The sequence below is a fragment of the Oreochromis aureus genome, linkage group 7 (assembly GCF_013358895.1).
Source record: "Oreochromis aureus strain Israel breed Guangdong linkage group 7, ZZ_aureus, whole genome shotgun sequence".
In the NCBI taxonomy this organism is placed as follows: Eukaryota; Metazoa; Chordata; class Actinopteri; order Cichliformes; family Cichlidae; genus Oreochromis; species Oreochromis aureus.
The window spans coordinates 718,666-742,420 of NC_052948.1; the positions used below are offsets into that span (position 1 = coordinate 718,666).

Below are 23,755 nucleotides of genomic sequence, written 5' to 3' on the forward strand. Positions count from 1 at the left end.
AGCACGGTGTGTGTGTGTGTGTGTGTGTGTGTGTGTGTGTGTGTGTAAAATGGTCCTGTTGTCTTTAGCAGCTGGTGCAGCCACACCTGGACAGCTTGAGAAGGAAAAAGAGGGGAGGGGAATGTAAAGGGGGCTGCTGCAGGTAGAGATGCTATACATCAGTCTGTGCTCGTCCACAGATGCAACACAGAGACGTCGCCCATGCAAAGCAGGAAACTTCTATATGTTTCCTAAGAAAGCTGAAGCTGCATATACACATATCCTCACGAGCAGAGCGCACACACTCATTATTTTGTGTTGTGATAGCTATCCTGGTTGGGTCTCTCCCAGACTATTTGTCAGTGTGTCCTATTAGGTTCCCAAACAGCTTGTAATGACTGGTAATAAACAGCAGAAGAAGAAGAAGGTAAATCAAGCGAGAAGACGACAAAATGAGCTCTCCAGGGGACGGCTATGCTCCCAGCCTTCAAAACACTCACACACACACGCAGAAATACACCAACAATTCTGTCGACGTATTCATGCAGTCAATAAAACCGACAGTGGCAGGTTATGGGGACTAACAAAGAGCAAACGCGTCATTGTAACAGAGTCAGAGCAGTTAGAGGAACAGCAGCCGAGTAAACGTGCGACTAAGCAGATAAAACATAACCAGCGTGCACGCGGACTGCACGCTAGCAACACGTTAGCTTATGGCCAGGAAGTTGTGACTGTTCCGTAAATACGTACATTTTAAATAAACTAAAATTTCCACCTTAAAAATTAAGAAAAAAAATCCACAAATAAATGAATCTGATTCGGTCAAAACTAAGACTCGGTTCATCTCTCCTCCCATCCTCCTTCATCCAGCCCTCTGCGGTCCCCTCGCTCTCTCTCGCTCTTCGTTCCCTTGTCCCTTCATCATCACTCCCTTCCTCCCTCTGGTGTCACAGCTCACTGGCTCCAGGTGGTGAGGGAGGAAGGGAGGAAGGGATGTAGGGAAGGATGGATGGAGGAGGAACTGAAGGCAGGAGGAGGGGTTTCTGTCATCTGTCCCTATGTTGAAGCCACCACGATGAAGAGCGACATGCTGCTCAGCGTTTGCTGTTTCATTTCTTTCACGTAATCTCGAGATAAACCAACTCGTTGGTCAATTACTGTAAAACAGCCGCTTTATCCTGTCCTACATTCACTTAGGCATAAATATTCTAACATGACTCTCGAGTGTTTGTAAAATACAAGCAGTGTTTAAGCAGTAAAAGCAGTATTAACGGTGTTATAGCAGCTCTACTGACGGCAGAGAGGCCAGGTGTGTGAGAGCAGACTGTTTGCTGGGACAGTTTAAGTAGCTTTTACTTCTTCAGGGCACCAACTCTCGTCGTTGCCTGTGGTGATACAAATTAGCAAAAACCAGACAATGAGACAGTTTTTCCTCTGACAGGCCGTCGGCTTCCTTCAACACGGAAAAAGGTAACAATGTCCAAATAAGGATTTAGCATGTGTGAAATTCCAAGATGAGTTTGCACCATAAATGGTGGACGCCCTCCTCACGGAGCGCACAGCGACGCACTTTCTTCATTTCAGATGCTGGTTATTCACCAACGACAGCAGCCAGAGCCGTCTGCATCTTATTAGTGCAGGTGCAGCAGGGCAGAAGAGAACAGCAACGCTGCTAGCCTGTGGCAAAGACGCTGACACACACACACACACACACACACACACACACACACACACACACACACACACACACACACACGAGTGAGCCCTCAACCACATTATCCACCTCCATTGACTCTAAAAGCTTCTTACTCGCCTCATTAAGTCTTCAGTGACACAAAGTAACCACACCAGACCTGCTCAGCACCACACACACAGACGTACAGATAGGTGTGTGTGTCTGCACACTGGTGTAAAGGGGGGGGGGGCTTAGAAATGTTTGTACAGACACACATCGGCTCAGCCGCAGCCCATGGGACAGCTGCTTAGACATTACTAGTCAAGCGCGTCACAGATTTGACTGCAGGCTAACAGACAGGTTGAATGCAGGTTTGAAATGCCAAATAAATGCAACCTCCAGGTAGAAAATAAAAGCAAGCCAGTATTATTTAATGCCTTAGTTCACACAAAGGGCTTCATAAACTATTTATGGTCTTCACCCAAAGTCACCATCAAATTTAAAAGGTGAGCGCGTTGGTGCTTTAACTGAAATGTGCCCAGCTTCATTCAGGGACCTTGAAGATGCTGTTGGAGGGGCAGTGATGGCCACGTGTGCATCAGACCAGCCACAAAGTTTATCAGAAATGTAAAGGATGTAAATAAGGGAAGCTGCTGCAGTTATTATGGTGCATTGATGTAAATAGGTAAGTAAAGCTCATGCTGAGGACACATCATTAGCCACCACACTCCACAGGGAACACTTAGATCCAGGTGAGTGGCCACTCGATACCTCCAAGGCATCTGTGTATGCACGTGTGTGTGTGTGCGCGGTGTGTACGAGGTAGGGAGGACAATGAAGCATGCAGCTAGCAGCGGGGATTGGGGTGAATGGAGATCTGAGGTGAGGTGAGGGGTAACTATGCAAAGATTCAGCCTCACTGTGTTGTTACGCACACTGACTCCTGAGCTCTGATAAACTGATTCTGTGCTGGACCTTTATTTTCCACATCATGCACTGTGACTGTTGCTCTACCCTTGTACTCAGTAACACAAGAAAAAAGCTCATGAATACTGATACTACTCTGTACATGTTCAAAAGCAGTAAAATGTTCATGATGATGGGCAGGCAGTGGGACAGCGTAGTGCTGCCTTGCTCATAGTGGGAGACAGAAAGGGGACAAACCTTGCCGACAGGCGGGCTCTTCTACAGGCCATCCGTTTGGCAGGTGGGGATGAGGAGAGAACGGGCACAATTAGTTATCTGTACTGTGAATGTGCAGCGTGTGGGGAGGAGGCAAACGCAGTGTTAAAGGTAAAGGAACTCGCCGTCATCAACCAATGCTGTTTGAATCTCATCATCCCACAGAAAACATCAGAGACACTGAAACTCAAAACAGCTGCTACAAACTGACGTGAGGAAATCTGTCAGATACTTTTAACGCTCTGCTCGTCTCCAGTAAATATGACTTTGACACAGGAGCATAGTTAAGGCTTAAAGCTGAACTATAGAGATGCACAGAAACAAACTGATGCAGGCGAGTCGAGGAAAACAAAAGAAAAGGAAGGTGTAAGCATGAAGAGAGCAAGGACACTTAGCCACGGCTACATCAAAGTGAGCATTATAACCAGTATGCTAATTGGAGACTGGTCCCTGATTAGTACCAATGGAAAGGGCTGACAACATGCTGCGTGTGTGTGTGTGTGTGTGTGTGTGTGTGTGTGTGTGTGTGTGTGTGTCTGAGAAAGTGAGGGCTCATGCTGTGAAATCTAGACTGAGGTGATTAGTAAAGCATTAGTGGCTGCATGCAACACTCAGAACACGCTGTCAAGGACCTTATTTACGTGTGTGTGTGTGTGTGTGTGTGTGTGTGTGTGTGTGTGTGTGTGTGTGTGTGTTTAGGGAGGGGTCTTTTAAAGGTATAATACATCATTTCAAAATGAGCGGTCTGCTCTAAACCACCAAACGGGGACAGCACGTGTATGCTTCTTTATTCTGTAAAAACAAAATGGATTTACACACACACACAGACGCACACACACACACGTTTAGATACACACTGGCTCTCGTCTTCACCTCACACTATCACACAGGGAGGGAACTTCTTCATGATGTGCAGCTGCACAGCAGAAAACAATACAGTCTGCCAAAAGTCGCTGCGCTGCAGTCCAAGGAGACACACACACACACACGCACACGCACACGTACATACAATGAGAAGGAGGCAGAGGAGGCGACAGAAAGACAAGTGAAGATAAGGGAGTGAGCCACACGTTAGAAAGAGGGAGCTCCTGCCCTCCGCTCCGATGTCGCTCCATGGTCTTGGTGATGACTCGGAGCAGAACGAGCTCATCGAACAGCCAAACACAGACATCCTGTCAGTGGCGGAGCTCACTGTAAGCGCAGAGATTATTCCTCCGTTTCAGTTCCTCCACCACTCTGAGCTCTGCCTCCCTCTATTTGGGTTTTTCATCATCTGTCATCTTGTCCTGACCCCCTCGTATCATCTCCTCGCGTGCCCGAAACACAAGAACATACTTTGTCTTTTACGTGCTCGCCTCATCTCCTCGTCTCCACCTGCTTAGAAATATTGGAGGCTAGAAAAGCTGCACACACACTGCTCTGTGATTACACACACACACACACGCACAGGTGGGATATGGCCCTACTGTGCATGAAAAACCTGCAACAGCAGACGTTTGAAGTCTTGCAGGAGCATGTTACATTATCAAATGTTAATTATTAAACCAGATGTAAACACATTATTCTTTGCTTTATTTAGTGTATAGTGTCCTTGCCCTTAGGCTTTTGTCTCTCACACACACAAATCTCCAATGGCAGCTTTGTACCAGAGGCAGAAATGGATAGCTCAATTTCTTTCTCTCCATCTCTCCTCAGTGTGTGGGAGATGGACTGAGGCTGTGTGTGAATGTGTCCATGTGTGTCTTTAAACAGTGTGAAGTGTGGGCATTACCACTCCACTCCACCACACTATTATTCTGTGTTGAGTAGCTGCATAAAGCACTTTCACTGGTCCAGCCTTACAGGTTAATCCAGCGTGTTGCTGCTGTAACGCTCATGCGAGCGGCCACAGGTGCGATCCCCGTCACGTTTCCTCGCCGGTAAACTAGATATCTGCTCGGTGTCTGCTCACAATTTTCTCTTGGTTTTCAGATGAGTCGTATCAGTAAATAATAACATCATTGTCCAGCAGAAACCATCGTACTGCTGCACAAGGACACCTCGTAAGAGTCCGCACTGATTCAGTAAAAACCAGGAAGGAAACTAAACTGTTCATTTCTTTTAGCCCCCTGCATCCTTCTTGCATGATCTCTCCTTCCCTCCTATAGCGCCTCCGTTTCCTCCTCCCTCCCGCTCTCTGCCTCCAGAGCAGGGCATTGACCACATGGTGTTTTAATTAACGTTGTGCTGTGTAAGAGCCGAGGCTGGCGCGAACACACACAGGGCGTGACTGTACCGTCACGTTTGGGCTGAGAGCCGCAATATTAAGTGCTGCCAGCAGGCCGGCGTGTGGCAGTGATCTCAGGTTTAGCATCATTACTAATGTATGTGAATAATCCAGTGATGTCTTTATAAAGACCAGCTTTAAACCAGTAATTTAGAAATAACACAAGAAAGCACAGAAACAGCCCGTCGTCGAGTCGAGCCTCAAAAAACTCTTTGAAAGCTCTGTGTAAAACAGTTCTGACAGAGCCGATGTAGATCTGCTCTATAATCTTTCTTTGAATAACAGCACGCTGACCAGTCTGACCTGATGGATACGATACAACGAGATAAACACCGACATGTTTCCTCAATCTGTCTAAAAAGGTCGTGTTAAAAAAATATTTTTGCTTGTGCAAAAAAAAAAAGAAGAGAAAAAAAAGGTATGTGAAAAAGTGTTTTTTAAATGAAATAAAGAAATGATTTTGTAGTAACAAAATAAATTGAGCTGATGATGAGCTTTGAACATCTTAAGCACTAATGTTGTTTTTCAATGAGGTGAGGAGTAAATATGTCATGAGCTGTTTTTGGGCCCAAACACAAGCGGAGCGTTCCTGCTTGTAAAGATTTTCCTCGGAGCTGCAGGGATTCCTCTCTAGACTTCCCACTTTGACCCTCTCTCCCTCTGTCTGCCTGTGTGTTGTGTCTCTTTCTCTTCCTGACAGCGTAATTAACAGGACCGTGGGGTGCACCGTGTATTACCCACGGAGCGATGTGACAATCACATTACTGGACTGAGTAGAAACTGGCCTCCTCCCTTCAGACAGTCAAAACTGTCAGCGTAGCCGTAAAAACACTGACTGGGAATCAGCCTCTTCTGCAGACGCTATCACAGTTTCACTGTTTTACTCTGACTTTACATTGTTAGACTTGTGTTTCTGTGACACGCAGACGTGCAGCAGACTGAGGCGGCCGAGCTGTGTGACAGTCTGAGACGAGCACACTTACAAGTGTCGGAGTTCCTGAATGTGAGAGATGATTATCGAGGGCGCCTGATCCGACTGTTAAACAGGCACTAACACTTTACTGCACATGAAAATTGAGTGTAATAGAAGAGAAAAAACTGGAATTATAAACGGCAGGAGGAAGTGACACAGTCAGTGCCCGCTGCTGTCCACGTGGCTATTTTCTCCTAATCAGTGCACGTCCACAGTCTGAGCACGTGCATGAGCATAACCATCAGAGTGTGGCTGACAGGCCATAAACTCACAACATCCAAACAGCCTGATTTAAACTTTAGAGCTATGAATATTAATGTTTTTCTTTGGTTCAAATATCCCGCCTGTGTGGCACGCAGTGGGCGGGGACAACAGGAAACACAAACTGACACAAACCTGTGTGCACGCTGTGATGAAGGAAAATGTAGACACTGTTTAACAGAGGAAATGATCATTTTACATCAACACGTTACAGCTGAGTCTGAGAAGCTTTGGCCACTCACGTCCTGCATTCATCTCAGTTTTATTTATTACTGTAAACTTGATGCATTAGTGCAGCGGCGACCAAGAGAAGGAAACAATCTGCGGTGGAGACGAGGAAGACGACGCGTGAAACTGAGCATCTGCTCATTTTCTTTTCATCGGCGCTTTCAGACTAAATAAGATCGTTCTGTCTTTGTTGAAGAGTGGGGGAGGAAAGGGCTGCAGGAAATGTAAGAGGAACTGGGCAAGCTCTTAAAAATAATCTGCCTCAATTTCATAATTAATCTGCGCTAGGTTTTCACACAATTAGCACGTTAATTAACCCAAAACTGCCACCACTGTGTAGGGATGTGTGCGTACGCTGCAGAGAGAAGGACGAGTTTAACGTCAGACTGAGTGGAAGCTCAGGGCGGAGGAAAGTGGCGAGCACTGGAAGGAGATCAACAAAGGTGAGGAGGTGATGGGAGAATGAGAGAGGAACACAGGGAGAGGAGGGAGAGGAGGAGGAGGTGGAGGAGGAGGAGGAGGAGGGCCAGGATAATGGAGGTCATTTCAGTCATGTGGTGAAGAGCAAAGAAGACTGACGGCAGGTAGAAGACACGGACGCTGCAGCCGTGGCAGGTGAGCGTGTGTGTGTTTGATAGCGAGTGGGGGCGGGGCCACACACTAGGGAGTGAAGTAAAAGTTATTCCAGCTGTGCTGATGTTTGGAGCCTCTCTTCTCCAGACGCCATGAGACCACACACACACACACACACACACACACACACACTCAGGTCTGGCGAGGGGCTGAGGGTGTGGGCTGCAGATCAACCCACGGGTCCACCTCGTTAATCTCCATGACGACAGAGATGCTAAGGCAGCAAATTAGCAGCAAGTGGGAGAAAAACGTTGCAGGGGAATTTCACAAAAGAACATCCCAGAGTCAGGTCTTAGTTAAACACACACACCGTACGACCTTTGCTCCCCTTTGATGATGATGGAATTAAATGAAGAAGCTTCGCATCGCTGCAGCGGCTCCAGCTCGCTCGTGCAGACAAACGTGGATTGTGCAGCGTGTTGGTTTGTGTCGGCCATCCTGTCCAAACCTAAAAACATCACCTATGACCTGCATCATCATATAAAGGTTTAAACACTCGTATTACGTTTGAGTCACCTGTAAGATTACGATGATTTAAAGGCCTACAAAGTTTGATCTATAGTCGTGGCCGTTCCTCCGTCAAACTTTCCAAGTTTGCACAACAGCTGCTCCTCACAGCCCACCAGACAAAAAGAGGTCTTTGTTTCACCTGCCTGTCTCACACCTCTGTGTTCATGTGAGTGCATGCTTGTGTTTTCGTGCTTCCAGAGTGCCATTACACATTCACAGTGGCTGGGTTCACACCAAACTCTACAGTCACGCACACGGAAAAGAAAAGCGCCTCACTCACCGATCATGTGGTTGGCGACGTGAATCTGGATCTCTCTTTCTGTCTCGAACGTCATTTGGCATTTAATACACTGGTAGGTCTTTTTCTATAACAGAAGGAACACAGAAGACTCATCAGTACAATGAAGCTCAGGAGAAACAGGCTTACATGTTAGCACATGAGACACATACAGACAAACTGCACAGGGATGAAAGAATTATTAGTGCAGTGAAAGCTACCAGAGAAAAGTGATAAAGGCTAAAAATAAAACACTTGTGTTTGGAAAATTGCACTTTTCCGCACTTGCAGTCATCCCTGCACACATGAGACATTTCAACCTCACAAATTCTTGCACTGAAAGTCCAAGTCTTTGGAGGGTTGGAAAAGGAAGAGAAGGTATGCAGCTACACAAACACCAAAGCTGGAAATTAAAAAGGAGGGTGTGAACGGGAACGAGATGAGAGAAAGAAAAAAGGACAAAGGAGAGAAAAGGAGGGTGTGAACGGGAATGAGATGAAGGGAAGAAGCAATGAAAGAGAAGGAAAAAAGGACAAAGGAGAGAGAGAAGGAGCTACAGAGGGAACCAGAGGCTCTGCTTATCCATTCATAGCACAGAGTGATCACTCATGCACAAACACATACAAAATACACAAAGGCCCCACTTCCACTGTCTCTCTGCTGCTTCAGCCTGCTAGGATGACTACACACTCACACACACACACACACACTCACACACACACTCACACACACACACACACACACACACACACACACACACACTCACACACACACACACACACACACACACACAGAAATCCTACTTTGTCTGCTTTGTGCTGTTAGACTAAGCAGAAACAAAGGTGCAGGTAAGACAGAGGGTCCCTGGGAACTGTCTCTCAACACACGCGCTCGCTCGCAAGTACACACACTCTCAACATACAGACACACACTCAGTCACACACACACTCTCACACACACAGACACGCGGCAGGTCCCGGGGAGCCTGACTGTCAATATCAAGTAGAGCGAACAGCTCCCACAATGCCTCAGCACGCCCCAGCCGCAGGACCCAGTGGGCTCAGCTGACACACACCCACGCACGTATGGAAGCTGCAGACTTATACACAACCTCGTGCACACACAGAGTTCAGGAGCGTCTTTTGCAACCTTGGAAATGTCTCCATTTGTTAAATGCCACACTGGCCTCTATCGCTCTGCTGGATCACACCAAGAGCTTCTTATACATTTGACTTTTCTGTATTTGGGACACTTATTCTGTTTTGCAGACACAGTTATTTTTATGGAAACGCTGCCCGCTTATTGTTTCTCACCTTAGGAGCAGGTGAAACCTCGGCCTTCTTTCCTGCTGCGCTGGTTTCAGGACTGATCTCCGGATGATCTGTCTGGACGTGGCTCTCCAAGTCCTCCAGGCTTTCAAACTTCACCCCGCACTCTGGACACCTCAGCCCAGCCGCGGCCTTCTCTGCCTGCGCGTCCCCGGGCGTGACGGCTCCTCCCTGGCTGGGACTCTGGCCGTTCGTGCCCCTGATGTGATTTGAGCATTTGATTTGTTTTAGCTGATTTCAGTGATTCTAACTGATGCTAAACAAAGGAGGGGTTCAGCATTTTTTCACTAACGTTGGCAGTTTTACGAAGTATCTGTGAAGTTTGTGACAGCTGGAGCAGAAAATCTGAATATACTGGGCAGGTTTTTGAAAGACATTTCAAATATTCATATACTTTTATTAGTTTGTATTTTCATAATAAATGCACCCAATAAACACATGTGCTGAGTTACCCTGTGCCAGGCAAAGCTTCCAAACAGGAGAGGCATTCATTCTTGACTTTAGTCATTATTCCTTCCAACAGAGGGCTGAGTCATGCTGCATGCTGCACGCACCCTGTTCATAGCATTGCTGCCTACCTGCTCATGCAACCAGCACAGAGGCCGTAAGGCAGGCCGTTGACATCCAGCTTCACCAGCTCGCCTTTGTTCTTGAACTCCTTGAGGCAGAAGGCGCACTTATACAGCTTGTGCTGCTGCAGCTGCCCATTAGGGGACGAAGAGGCAGAGCCGTTTCCTCCAGCTACTCCTCCATTTCCGCCTCCGACCGCAGCTCCTCCGAGCGCCGGGCCCGAGGAGATCTTCTGCATGTGGAAGGTGCCGTGGATTTTCAGCTCTAGCGTGGAGGTGACCGTCTGCATGCAGACGACGCAGCGGAAGCCGGTGAGGGAGTTGCGGAGGTCAGGGTGCATCTGGCAATGCTCTATAAACTCCTCTTCGCTCTGCAAGGGCATCTTACAGATTCGACAGGTTCCCGTGTCCAAGCTTTTACTGTGGGTCACCTGAAGAGAGGGAGCGCAGACGCCAACGATTAACATAACTGTGACACATGAAAACACCTTAAAAATCAGACCAAGAAGTCATTTTGATAAAACCTCTACATCAGCATCATAACACACTGTTCTGATAAGTGACAGAGGCTGTGTTATGTAACACATCGCCTCTCTGAGGAGTATTGAGCTTTGAATTCAAAGCAGCCAAAGACACGTCAGGATCAAAATCCAGGTGCAGAAAGAGAAAACGACAAAAACGTCACACACGCAGAAACAAAGACGTGTCTGCACTGCTGTACCTGCGAGACTAACCGCGCTGCACTCGTTCGTTCAGTGGAAATTACTTGTCAAAAGACACAAATGCAGCAGTCTGAAGTACCTTGTGCTCGGTGAGGGTCAGCAGAGAGGGGAAACGTTCACCACAGATGGGACACATGTAGTGTTTGGCGGGGCCGCGGTGCGTCTGAGCGTGCTCACGAAGCCCGTTCTCAGAGAAGAAGGTTCGGGAGCACACGTTGCACTTGTGGTTTCCTTTGATGAAGTCCGCCTTCTTCTTTCGAGAACCTGTTATACATAATTAATACGCATAATCACAAATACGATAATAATACAGAGGACTCCCTTCCTAACGATGACAGAGTACGACAGGATTATTACCGGCATCATCTTCTCCCGGCCGGATGTTGTGGTCACGCAGTCGGTGGTTCTGCAGCAGGGACTCCATGGTGTAGGCAGCGCCGCAGATATCGCAGGCGTACATGGGCTCTGAATTATCCAGCTCCTCCTCTCCTCCACTCGCCTCGTGGCTGTTGGCTGCATCTCCCCCCTGGCTTGACCCTCCTCCCACCACTGCGCTCTTCAGCAGCATGTTCTGCAAGTCGGCTTGCTCGGCAGCTGCAACTGTCGCTCTCTCCACGCTTCCTGCTCCTCCGTTGCCACTTCCTCCTCCTCCTCCTCGCTTGGAGGTCTGCGCCAAACCGTTAGGCGTCCCGTTCTGGCTCCCGCTGCTCCCGGTGCCACCTCCATTGCCGGTGATGTTGCTGCCATCGAAGATGCAGTGCTTTTCTCTCAGGTGTCTCTCCAGCAGTGAGATGGCGTGGAAAGCTTTGCCGCAGAAGCGGCACGTGAACTTCTTGCTGTGCGTGGTGATGTGACACTGGAGCTCCACTTCTGTTCCAAAGCTCTCCCCGCAGAAGATGCACTTCCGGGGCTTGAGTCCTGTCAGTCAAAGATCAAGTTATCATGAAGATGAATCCGTGGCACAGGAACGGGAAATATCAGACATTCGTTTCACATCATAATCGTGTATTTGTTAAATGTAACGTGGCACAGCTCGACAGTACCTGCACCGAGACCTCCCGGGAGGCCCGACCTTTGGCCCAGATGGTTATGCTTAACGTGCAGCTGAAGATCCGTCTCCTTCCTAAAGTCCCAGGCACAAGCTGTGCAGCGAAACAGCTTCTTCTCGTTGCTGTGCTTCACTGCCAAATGCACCTGGATGTGAGGCCAGAGAAACAAAGTCTTGAGCAGATAAACTTTGCATCTTTCGGGATTCGTGTCTGCAAAATGTCACACTGAACAACGAGCCACGTGTCGTTTACCTGTATAGACACCTTGGAGTCAAAGACCTCCTGACAGAGAGTGCAGTGGTACAAGACAAACGTGTGCATGTCGAGCAGGTGTTTCTGCAGGTCATCCACCGACGAGAACTGTTTATCGCAGCTCTCACACACATACTGGGTGGATGTGGTGGTGTAGTGTACCGTCAGGTGTTGGAGCAACGCCTCCTGTGACTCAAAGTCCTCCTTGTTGCACTGGGGGCAGGACTGGCGCCTCAGCAACATCTCCAGGTGCGACTTGAGGTGGGCCTGGAAACCCTCAAAACTAGCAAACCGCAGATCGCACTGGTTGCAGGGATAATCTCCGTTGCTCCCCATGGATGGAGTGGAGTCCCCTCCAAGCCTGTGGCGTTTCGGGGAGGAGATCTCGACGTCCGACGAGGCGGGGCTCAGGTCTGCAACTTTGGCTTGGCGTTTGTTGTTGGCCAGCGGGATGTTCTTGTGGTTCTCCTTGATGTGCTTGGTGAGCTTGAGGAGTGAGCCGAAGATAGGAGAGTTGGTGCAGTAAGGGCAGGAGTAAACCTGTGCGTGGATAATAACGCTTTACTTTTTTTTAAAGATTATGATGCAATACGCCGAGTCCTCACACAGCGACAGAGAAGACAGAATGAGGCAAAAGTCATTTCAATCACTGCGAGCTTACAGATAAAATCATGTCGGTATGTTCATGCGTTTATAAAGCACTAGCTAACAGCTACTCGAAGTGTCTGTTTAGTGTAAACAGTTCGTGTAACCTACTAATTCAAACAGCAGCATGTTGTTTCAGTGTTTCCACTGTGAACTGTGGGTTAAAAAGTCTCAGTCCGACGAATAAATGAAATAACTAACGAGGCAAGCTGCGTTTCTTCTTATTACTGGTTACATTGAAGAGATTTTACAGTTTAACTGGACTTTTCCTCACCTCCATGAAGGACTGAGATCCAGCCTGAAGTACGGGAGACTCGAGTTTGGCCACTGCTCCACCTGATGCACTTCCTCCACCTGTTGCGGAGGTGCAGTGTGTCTGCTGAATGTGCTCCGTCAGCGAGGACTCTGTCAGGAAACCCATTGAGCACTGGTTGCAGAAGAAGGCATGGTTCCCTTCTAGGATGGAGAAGCTCACTTTAATCGTTGCAGCAACAACAGTCACAGGAAATGATGACACTGTACTTAACACCATCTAACCGATAAGCAGCTGTGCTCACAGCTGACCTGATGCAGTTCATTCTTAAACACACCTAATGTGGTGGATCCTGCCATGATGCCACCGGGCAGGCAGTGGGAAACCCTGATGTGCTCTTGCAGAGAGTTGATGTCCCCAAACATGTCGGGACAGTAGTTGCAGTGGAACGCCGTGACGTTGGTGAACTGCAGCAGAGGAAAAAGCCGCCGCCGCCGCGCCCACCGTTCCTCCGCTCGCACGGTGAGCTTTGCGCACGTGCTCGTTGAGGTTGTAGAGCGTTGGCAGAGTTTCCAAGCAGAGCTGACACGTGTGGCTCTGTTGTGGCTTATCTGCATGGATGGTCTTCAAGTGGATCTCCAGCACTGCCAGACTGTGGAAGTCTCTCTTTGAGCAGTAAGGGCAAGAGTACGTCACTTTACCCCAGGATCCTCCCCCGCCTGCACAGACAGAAAGGGTACTTTAGTGGTGACTAACTGGTATGTGCCCAGTTACTTTGTAAATAAGTGGCTAACACACCTCCGCCTTGATGGCCCAGGTTTATCCCCACGTCCTCGCCAGTATCGGCACCTCTCCTGCGGCCCCGTTCGCTGCCCTGGCTGTGCTTCAGTGTGGAGTCGGGGGTGGAGCCTCTCTCCAGGCTGGCGCTGGAGTCTGGAGTGGCTGAGCTCATTGAGGCGACGCTGCCCAGCGCTGGGTCGGGACTGGCAGCGCTGTGATTAGACGAATCGGGCTGACGATGGCTGTCTAGATGGCAGTACACGTCCTCAACAGAGGGGAACTGTTCTGAGCAGACAGGGCATCTGTGGGCACAGAAAAGGCCAGTCAGAGGTGAGTAATGGTTATAAAAGTGGTGAGCGGAGAAGTTTGAGAGGTAACGCTCTGCAGTACTTGTGTTTGCGGTTAGCGTGCTGTGTTTCAATATGCGTGAGGAGCGAAGCCTCGTCAAGAAAGATCTCAGGACAGTGGATGCACTGCAGGTCGGCCCGGTCCGACAGCTGGGGGTGTCTGGTCAGGACGTGTTTTTCCAGCTCGTCGGTCTGACTGAACGTCTCCTCGCAGTAATCGCACATGTACAGGTCCTGCTCCAGGTCGCCGTCTCCTCCCGCTCCCTTCTTTCCTCCATCTCTCTCGCTCCTCAGAGCGAGATGCTCTCTGTTCTTACGATGAGCCTGCCGGAGTCACAGACATTCAGACGCGAGGAACAATATTCACATGCAGTCATGCAGTGCACCTGTGCCTATTAATCTCATAGTCAGTACAACAGCTAACACTTACCTGCATGTGGCTCTGCAGCGACGAGGTGGAGGAAAAGCCACGCTTACACACACTGCACTTAAACGGTTTGCTGGAGCTGAAAAAAGAAAAATCAAGTAGAAATCAGCACTGATTCTGAGCGCTTTGTTATGCTAATAAGTTCAGAAGCAGTTACCTGTGCGTCTTCAGGTGGATCTTTAGGTGATCAGAGCGAGAGAAAGCAGCCTCACACTCCTGACAGCTGTACTTCTTATCTCCTAAATCATTGAAAGGCAAACACACTTCAGAGAAGCTTCACTGATGATGTTAAAGCAAAAACTAGACCTACAGTTTTCCTTCCTCTCTGCTTCATCGAATAACAACTTTACAAACATCTCTGTGGTCGTAAAGTTCTCAGACAATCCTGACACGTAGTGATTAAAAACAGGGATAGAAAACGTCCCGGAGAACTGAAACGCTGACCGATGGCAAAGCGAGGACACAGCAGCTCGTCTCAGGTGAGATGTTTGGATGTACCTGTGTGGAGTTTGACGTGGCGGTCTCGGCTCCGCTTGTGTTTAAACAGACGGCTGCAGAAGGTGCACTTGAAAGGCAGCTTGTCGCTGTGGATCTGCTCGTGTCGCTTCAAGTAGCTCAGGCGGCTGAGAGAGACCAACGATAACGTTTATTATCTGTTATTGCAGCAACACATACGCAGTGATTTAACAAAAGCACCGTGTCAAAGTAACTAGATATGAAGATATCAGACATCTACGAACCGTTTTTACAAAGTGTTGGTTCGATAGCAGAAAAGGACGATAGTGAGGACAGAGTGGGTAATACAGAGGACGATGATGATGATGATGACTCTATGGTGTGCATGTGACAGCTGTTCTTAAAATGGTTCTTGACTCAGTCCCCCGAGAGGTGAGTGAGAAATGTATTCACCTCACTCCCTTTACCGTTTGCCTTAGTGGTCCATGTGTTACCATGGCGATACTGAGAATACAGTTTGTTGGTGCACACGTTGATATTCATAAGCAGAATATGAGGATGCATCTGAATGTGTTACTGTTGCCTTCTACTACCTGCAGACGTTTCCGAAGCCAAACATCTGAATGTGGTACCTGAAGGACTTGTCACAGAACTGGCATGGGTACGGCAGGCCCGCTCCTCCCTCCTCCTCGCCGCCAGTAGCCATGCCAAGGTCACAGCAGCCATCGGGTATCTGCGAAGGCGATGCCACATCCTTACTGGAGGGCGAGGAAGGCACCCAGGATAAACCTGCTGGGTCATCATCACCGTCTGAGAGAGGGGGGGACACAGGAAGTTTACAAGGAGTAACTGCGTCCCCCTTTTTTAAAATCACAGCTGCAGATCAGCGAGTAAAAACTAACCCCATCAGAAATAGCGGGGAAACAAAACTTTCACCTTTCTTGGAAGGCAAAAGGTGGGAGAAAGAGTGTGTGGAAGGTAAAAACACACAAACACAAAGAGGATGGAACGAAACAGAAGGTGGAGAGAGAACCAGAGCCACTCGGGCAGCAGCTACATCTAAATAGAAAGCTCCAAGAACTATGTATCCCCGAAGGAGTCCAGAAATAAGGACAGAGTGTATTTTCTCTCCCTTCATTCTCCCTCGTTCCCTCCTTCTCCTCGCCTCCCTCCTCCCCCGTCCCTCCGTCCGTCCCCGAGGACCATAGATCCGCCTCATCATATTTTCATTAGGGCCTTGGCAGATTGAAACGTCGGAAAAGCGATTAGATGATGTGGAGAGCAGAGCGGAAAGATGGCGATGTTCACTCCCCTTATCTGTCATACATAGGAGATTATGCATTGCTCTTTTCCTTTTTTCCTCCCTCTCTCTCCTTTTTTCTCCCTCCTGTGTAGTCTGGCACAGAGGCGACAAAAAGGCCACGACTCCTTTAATAGACACTTCAGAATGGATTTGAGGCGACAAAAGAGAGGGCTGAATAATGCTTGATATTGTTCTGTTCCTCTTTGTGCGCTCTGCGAAGGAGCACAGCGTGGCTATTTAGCATTTGCCTGAAAAATGTAAAGGAGCGAGGAGATCAGAGAGGAAAGGAGACGTTGGTTTCTTTGCTTTTATCTGATGGCTTTATCAACTGGGCCAGCAACCAATCACAGACAGAGAAGACATTTGTGCCAACAGTCACTACCAGTGCAATATTTCTGCAGCTCCACGCACTGTGTGCATTACAGAAGTTTGATCGTTTTAGAAATCTCTCCCAGCACACACACGCGCGCACACACACACGCACACGCACGCAACCCCGAGGGGACCTGGATTTTGGTCCCCACTGTGTTGAAAGTCCCCACCAGTATAGTAAATGTCAGATTTTGGTCCCCACCAGGATAGTTAGAACCCGTACACGCGCGCGCGCACACACACGCATGCACGCACACACACACAGACCATCCACAATCGTGTACGTCTGCTGTGTGTGTGACGGCTCTGCTGTGGATTATGTCTCACTGAGAGTGGAAACAGATTCGTGTGATAAATCGATCGTGGGGTGAATGTAGGCATGGCGATGAGCAAATAGGATTCTGGGGGGGGGGCTGAGTTTGAAAAAAGAAACTGTAAACGCATCGAAGTGTGAAAGAAATTTGTTTAAATAGGTTTAAGAAAATATAAGGAACAGAGAGATGAACGGGATGTCGAGAGGACGGAGATTAATCTGTGCTGGGAGAAACAGGACGAAGGAAAAATACCAAAACAAATAATCTGATTAAAATGGAGACAAAAATGAGAAACGTGTGGAAATACGGAAATTTCAGATAAACAGACAGATACAACGCTCGGGAGCTGATTACTCTGAAGATTTTGGTTTTAAATACTGTAAACGCTAGCGCAGTTTGCTAACGTGAGTATCAAACGCAAGAAGATTCGACCTGCCTCATTTCTGTCTGCCGCTTATTTACTTTCCGCCTCTTTGAAACTTCGCAAAAGCACCAAGTTTTTTTAATGGACTAACAATGAGGTGGAGTTGTTGCTGCGAGTAACACAAAAGCACAAAGTTGCAAAAGCGAGTGAGAATTAAAGAATTTGAAGAAAAGCTATCTGAAGCCTGTACAAGCTGATATTAATCTTTAATTGACTATGTGCACGTTAGCATATGCTACTTCCGGTGCAAAAACTCCTGTGTGGAGCTTTGTTTCCGGTGTCCTATTCGGCGCCTTGTTTACGGTCCAAAACAAGTTAAGCAAATGAATGAATCAATGGCGATTTACATTTCTATAGATGTCTTGGGCATTTACGCATAATATATCTGTAAATGATCTTCATGGACTTGTCGATATTTTTCCCCACGCCTCAGAGCAAAAGAAAAAGGGATTCAAATGTTATATTTGTCAGCTGTCCCTCGTTTATTGCGGGTGTTATGTTCTAAAATAACCAGCGATAGGTGAAATCAAGTAGCCAATTTTATTTTTTGATGGTTGGACATCGTGGACATCCAGTACTGCACTTCAGAGTCACACTGCTAGCAATCGATGCAGCGATTCTGTACCGTACAGGAGAGACGTCACAGAGGAGATCGTCTGCAGCGATCAGGAAGCAGGACACAATGTGACGTAAAAATAAGCATGAAAACTTGCACTAAAAAATCAGCAAAACAGCGGTGAAAGGTGAACCACGTTATAACGAGGACCACTGTAATTTTGAAGGTAAGTCACAACATACCCTTCATACATACTAATGTATAGAAACCCTCACCAGCAATCGTTCATTTTTTGTGTGGCTTTTTTCACGGTTTGTTAACATGCTGTGTAGGTGTGGACATAACGGGAAACATCTGCGACTGTTGTTCATCTGTAGTTTGAATGCTGAACATTTGCCTGTTTAAAGAATAAGACCAGTCACTATACAGAGATGTGCTTCTGAATGTGGACGATATGTCTTATGCTGCAGTGATGCAGTTCTGCTTGTGTTGAGTGATGCAAACAACCGATTGATCTAAACTCTTTAAACGTCAATCACGTGGTTACCGGCTACCTGTGAAAATAATGGTCGGGATGGTAAGCCAATTTCTGTCTTCGCGCTGCTGTGTGTTTTGTGGTCTTCTTTTTGTGGCTAATTCAGTGAATTTTGGTCTGATCGTGGTGAAACTTGGTGTGTGGAGTCAGTGATAGCTCTGGGAGCTAACCAGCCTATCTTTAACCGGTTACAAAGTCTGAAGAATTTCTGGTTCAGTTTTGTTTGTTTAGCGGACTTCTGCACATTTACGTAACTGCTTTCGTTTAATCGCGGCTTATTTTCGATGTGTTTGGTGGTTGTAGAAATGGTTTATATGACATTTTAGCTGAGATTCTGAGGTTTCTGTGGATACACACATGTCTGGACTTATATTTCTCAACCAGCGTTATAACCGATTAAACGTGATCTCCTCCTTTTGCCCCAGGTACCGGGGAGTGGGGCTTAAGTGGTTAAGCGTCAAAATTTATCATTAGATTTTTGTGACACAACAGTGGTGAGTGTTCCCACCTTCTGCTCTTTGGAACTTAAGCAATCTTTCCATTTTCGAGTTTTGGACATGATTTTGGAGTATATCTTTGCAGTAGCAATTTACTGCAAAGTAAAGCTACCGAAATGTACAACCCACAACCTCAAACCAGGAAGTTAGCATTTTCTCGTGCACATAGTCAATAGGGCTGTCAAACAAAACTGCTGTGCCCTCAGCTATCTTAGTTTAATTGGTCACATGACTGCATCACGACTAAAATGTGTCATCGTTTTCAAAAGTCTCTGTTTTTCGTGTGTCCACACTGCAACGCGAAAGCACCGTTTTCAAATGTATGCATTTTCGAGAGCGTTTTCAAAACGCTGCGTTTTCCTTGAGCGAAAACGCCGTCTCAGTGTGGACAGGAGGCCAAAACGGAGAGAAAACGATGCGTTTTCAAAAACGGGTATTTTTGAAAACGCAGATTTTTCTATCGTTTGCACCTTTCATCCACACGTGGCGGCGTTTTCAGTCACTGAAAACGGAGATTTCTAAAACGCCTGCCAGGGTGGATATTTTCTAAAACTCCGTTTTGCATTTACGTGTGGACAAGAAAACGGAGAAAAGCGTCAAAGGTGTGCGCCTTTTTGGCGTCACAGTGTGCGCCACGTTGTTGTTCGGTGAAATGAATTTCTACAATACTGTTACTGTTAATTGTACTCTGTGCAGTGTTTAAATGCTTACATATACACACACAGTTACTGTCCCTCCACACATACCACTCGGTTCTGCTTCTATGCCCCATCTTTGTTTACTATTTCCCACCGAGGCTTCTAGACTTCTGATTGGCCAACATTTCTACACGGTTAGAATATAGCGCCACCTGCTGCTTTGGCATGTTCTAGCAGCGTTTTCCTTCATTTCTGCGTTTACGTGTGGGCGGGATTATTTTTAAAAGCAGCGGAAAATCTCCGTTTTCAAAAATACCCGTGTACGTGTGGACGTAGCCTAAGACAGCGTGAGCGCTGTAGCCTTCGTTGGTCCTAATATATTGGCGTGCTTTTCTTCACCTGATAAAAATACTACCTTAAATTTGAGAAGCATCTAATAACCCAGAATGTGACGTCCCTCATCGAGTACCAATCCAGCCCATTACTTAGAGTGGACCAGTATAATGGACTGAGTGGAACTCACTGGGATCAGTCTCATGATGGGGGGCTCCCCCGACGAGCCTGGGAGTGTCACTGGGACTGTTCACATTTCTGCTTCTCTTAATAAGAAAAAACTTGTCTGCTTTCTTAAAGGTTGGCTTCTTATTTTGTTTGTCTGACTGTCGGCACATTTTCACTCACACAGGTACATTTCACACTCTAATCCAAACAACAACAAAACCCAACAACTGCTATTGTGACAGAAAAAAGTTCTTTATGTGTAACTGAAGTTCAGCTTCCACGGACATCAGGAGCTGACATCATCAGGCTGGTACTAACAGCACTGCTGTCACTCCACAGGACAGCTTACTGACACAGCTCCCGCACGCCATCTCACTCATTGTCTGTCAAACATGACTCGGGTGGAGATAAAGAAAAGGAGTGAGTGTGTGCTCGACTATCAGAAAAAGAAACCGAACCTTACAGACACGTGAGAAAAGTGGCAAAAAGGAAGTAAATAACCCCCAGCCACCCCTTCAAAAGAAAAGTCTGTGTGGACACACGTTGGTCATTAAAGGAATGCATGAGTCAGTCAGTGGTAACGCTTCTGAGGTGGGAAAGTGGGCTGAGGAGAGGCAGAAGGGGGAGATTGCACCGCGGAGATTTAGTTCGAGCAAGAGGGTGAAATCACTTTTTTGGGGGGGGGGGGCGTCGAGGAAGAAGGGGAGGAGAGATTAGCGTCATTAAAGAGCCCTAATCCTCTGACTAGCGTGGCTGGCGCTAAAATGGAGGATCACACGGCTTTTTAACGGCGCCTTTGTCAGTCGGCCACGAGGGGACCTGGCAAGACAAGGCCGCGTGGCAAACTGGGAGAGACTGGAGGACGGGGGGGGAGGAAAATTTCAATGAAAAGTTAAATTAGAGAAGAATCCTCGAGAGGAGACGAGATGAGGAGGATGGGTGGGGTGGGGGGAGTAGAGAAAGTGTTGAAGGAGAAAAAAAATAAGAGAAACAGGCGGACGCCGACACACGCTGTTCTTGCCCCCGTCTCCTCCTCCTCCTCCTCCTCCTCCTCTCTGTTCTTCTCTGGCGAATGAAAACGAACGAGCGGAGCGGAGTGGACCGCGGGGCCCCAACCGCTCCGCTCCGCTTTATCTCTCACTCTGCAGTCTTTCCCATCCATTCCCTCTATTCTTCCTCCCTCCCTCTGTCCTCAGCAGTCCCTCTCCTCTTCCGTCTTCATCTCTCTTCCACTCCCTCCCTCCCTCCCTCCGTCACCTTTCATGTTGTTACTCATTATAGCACTGACATCTCTCCCTCTGTCCCTCCATCTCTCCCACCGTTCCTCCCCTACTGGTGTTGGCCTTCACCCCCGTGTCTCGGCCTGGACGGGACCGAGGGAGAGAAGGCGGGGGAGGATGTTCCAGATGGACGGACTCTGAACTCCAAAAGAGAGAGAAAAGATGGTGGGATGAAAGAGGAGACGAAAACGAGGAGAGGAGAGGACCTATGGGTGTGCACTAAAAGATGGAAAAGAGCAGACAGAAAGTTAACGGACCGCCCAAGTCTACCTGAAATGACAGACGAGCGCAAAAACAGACACATGCAAACAACACACCCACACTCCCCGTGTGTCTCTCTAATAGGCCAGACAGCGCGGCAACGTGTGGAGGACACAGCCTTGGTGAAACACTCTAATGAAGAGACACACACGCTGATCGATTTCTCTTTATGTTCCCGCCTCCCCCCATTCAAATTCAGTACGTTTGTCATAACTGTCACACACACACAGAAATTTGATCAAAGCAGCAAAATCTAAATTTAAAAGAAACTTTGGAGACGTCAAGGTCTGCTATAATTACTGGAAACCCTAAAAATAAAAACCAGTAGGTACATTTGAAATATCGCATGTCTGGCTGCGGTGCAGCGACTGATGAAATGAGTCAATGAACTGACAGCCAAGAACAACTCGGGTTCATTTAGTTAGCCCCGGATAACGATGTCGACTAAATGCCTGAAATGGAAATACAATCCATGTATGTCACGCTTTCGCTCTTTTATACGTCTTTGATGTTTGAATCAAAGACGCTCAGCTGGTTGCAGCAAAAGGCTTTCAGGTCCCAAGGCTGCTGCAACGAAAGCTAAAACTGCCCAAGATAGTGAACTGATATTATAAATGAATAAAAAAAGTCATCTGTTAGGTTAACCTCCCAATTAGCTGTCAGAATAAAATATTATTCAAATAAAAAAGCATAAATTCGAATGAAGGACACCAGTGAGCTGGTGTGGTCGAATATTCTCTTTAATTCTGATTTTGCATGAGTGGATGAGAGAAAGTCCGACAGGGCCGCTATTCCAAGCATCCCAGGTACAGACGTGTGCTCCACCTCTCTTTCTTACAGCCCAGTTCCTCCCAGTCCAAGTATCCAGTCCACCTTTGAGGCTGGCCATCAGCCCAGACCTGCACCTTTTCCCCACAAGACCCCCACTGACCTTATATCCCTCCATCCCTCTCTCCCTCTTCATCCCTCCTTCAACCGCTCCCTAGGCCCCCTCCGATGGCCCCAGGCTGCCCCAGGCGTGCACACACACACACACACACACACACACACACACACACTCACCACAGGGGGCAGAAAAACAACTTCCACCCTTGGCTCACTCTGGGCAGCCCAGCACACACTCATTCTGGCTCTGACTATCTCACATATGCACACAAACACAATTAAAGCCCGACTCAAAATCCCACGGTGAAGTAAGTTGAGAAACGTGTCATCATTTCTGCTGCACCTTTCATTCACGTGAACAACATCCTGCAGCTTAAAATAACAGCATCGTCTCAGACCCATGCTGAAAATCATTTCGACGGGCCGCAGCACAAACCTGACGATTACATTTCACTAATAAATTGCACGATTTGTGTGTTTTGCTCCGAAAAAGCAGGCTCGATCACATTTACTGAGGGGGGCTGCTTATTACTTTGTCTGGCTGTGATGTTGGACGTGTAGCCGCAGTCATAACTTGACAGTAACAGTAACGTACGAGCCTTAGCGTGCTGCAATAATCTGACGCTTTGTCACACATGCTGCACGTAGTGAATCGGCACAGCCAAACAAGACAGTAGAAGAAAGATCCCTACCTGGCTCTGTGATTACCATGAGAGTTGACATGGCAACCAGTCAGCTGTGCTTAGCTTACCGGTTGCCATGCATTGAGATTTGCACAGTAGGACTTTTACTTTGACCAGTCAGATTGTTGGAGTGAAACTACCTGTTGTGTAGTCCATCTAATGTGCCGACAGAACAATGCTTTGTCTTATTTCCATAATCAGCGAATACCGCAGATAAAATAATGCCGAGTGACCAGCTTCTGACTTTATTTTCTCTTGAACATGAACATGCCCCCCCCCTCCTCACACACACACACACACATATGTTCAATGTTAACTGGTGAAGCGGTGTACACATATGCGGACACGGCTGCATCCCTGGCCTACGCCTCGAGGACCCACAGTCCTCTGCTGCTGTCCTTGCAGCTGACACGGGACGCAGTCTGTCAGGAAAAATGCACACAAACGCACACGAGCCACAGCGAGGACAGACAGAGAGGACGATGCGGCAGTCTGTCCGGGGCTCGAGCCCGCAAGAACACGATAGATGGACACACACAGAAACACATGCATTCACACGCTCTAAGCAGGCGGCGGGGACCCTCACCTCCTGCCCTGGGAATGGGTCCGGCTGCTTTGGACGCTTTTGGGCGCCAACTGCTCCATATGGGCAGTGTGTGTTTGTGTGTGTGTGCAAGTGTGTTTGAGGGCAGAA

The 23,755-nt window shown here is 47.8% G+C and overlaps 1 protein-coding gene across 1 annotated transcript in view; it reads right to left on the reverse strand.

Moving 5' to 3' along the window:
* The window catches only part of znf423 (zinc finger protein 423), a 142,575-nt gene that overhangs the window by 48,289 nt on the left and 70,531 nt on the right, over positions 1-23,755 (reverse strand). Inside the window, 16 exon segments of the mRNA XM_031748942.2 lie at positions 7,988-8,072; positions 9,298-9,511; positions 9,891-10,312; positions 10,683-10,867; positions 10,961-11,521; positions 11,647-11,797; positions 11,905-12,444; positions 12,824-13,005; positions 13,140-13,284; positions 13,286-13,521; positions 13,601-13,884; positions 13,973-14,253; positions 14,360-14,435; positions 14,514-14,595; positions 14,855-14,979; positions 15,445-15,622. Coding sequence (XP_031604802.2) covers positions 7,988-8,072; positions 9,298-9,511; positions 9,891-10,312; positions 10,683-10,867; positions 10,961-11,521; positions 11,647-11,797; positions 11,905-12,444; positions 12,824-13,005; positions 13,140-13,284; positions 13,286-13,521; positions 13,601-13,884; positions 13,973-14,253; positions 14,360-14,435; positions 14,514-14,595; positions 14,855-14,979; positions 15,445-15,622 — 3,747 coding nt within the window.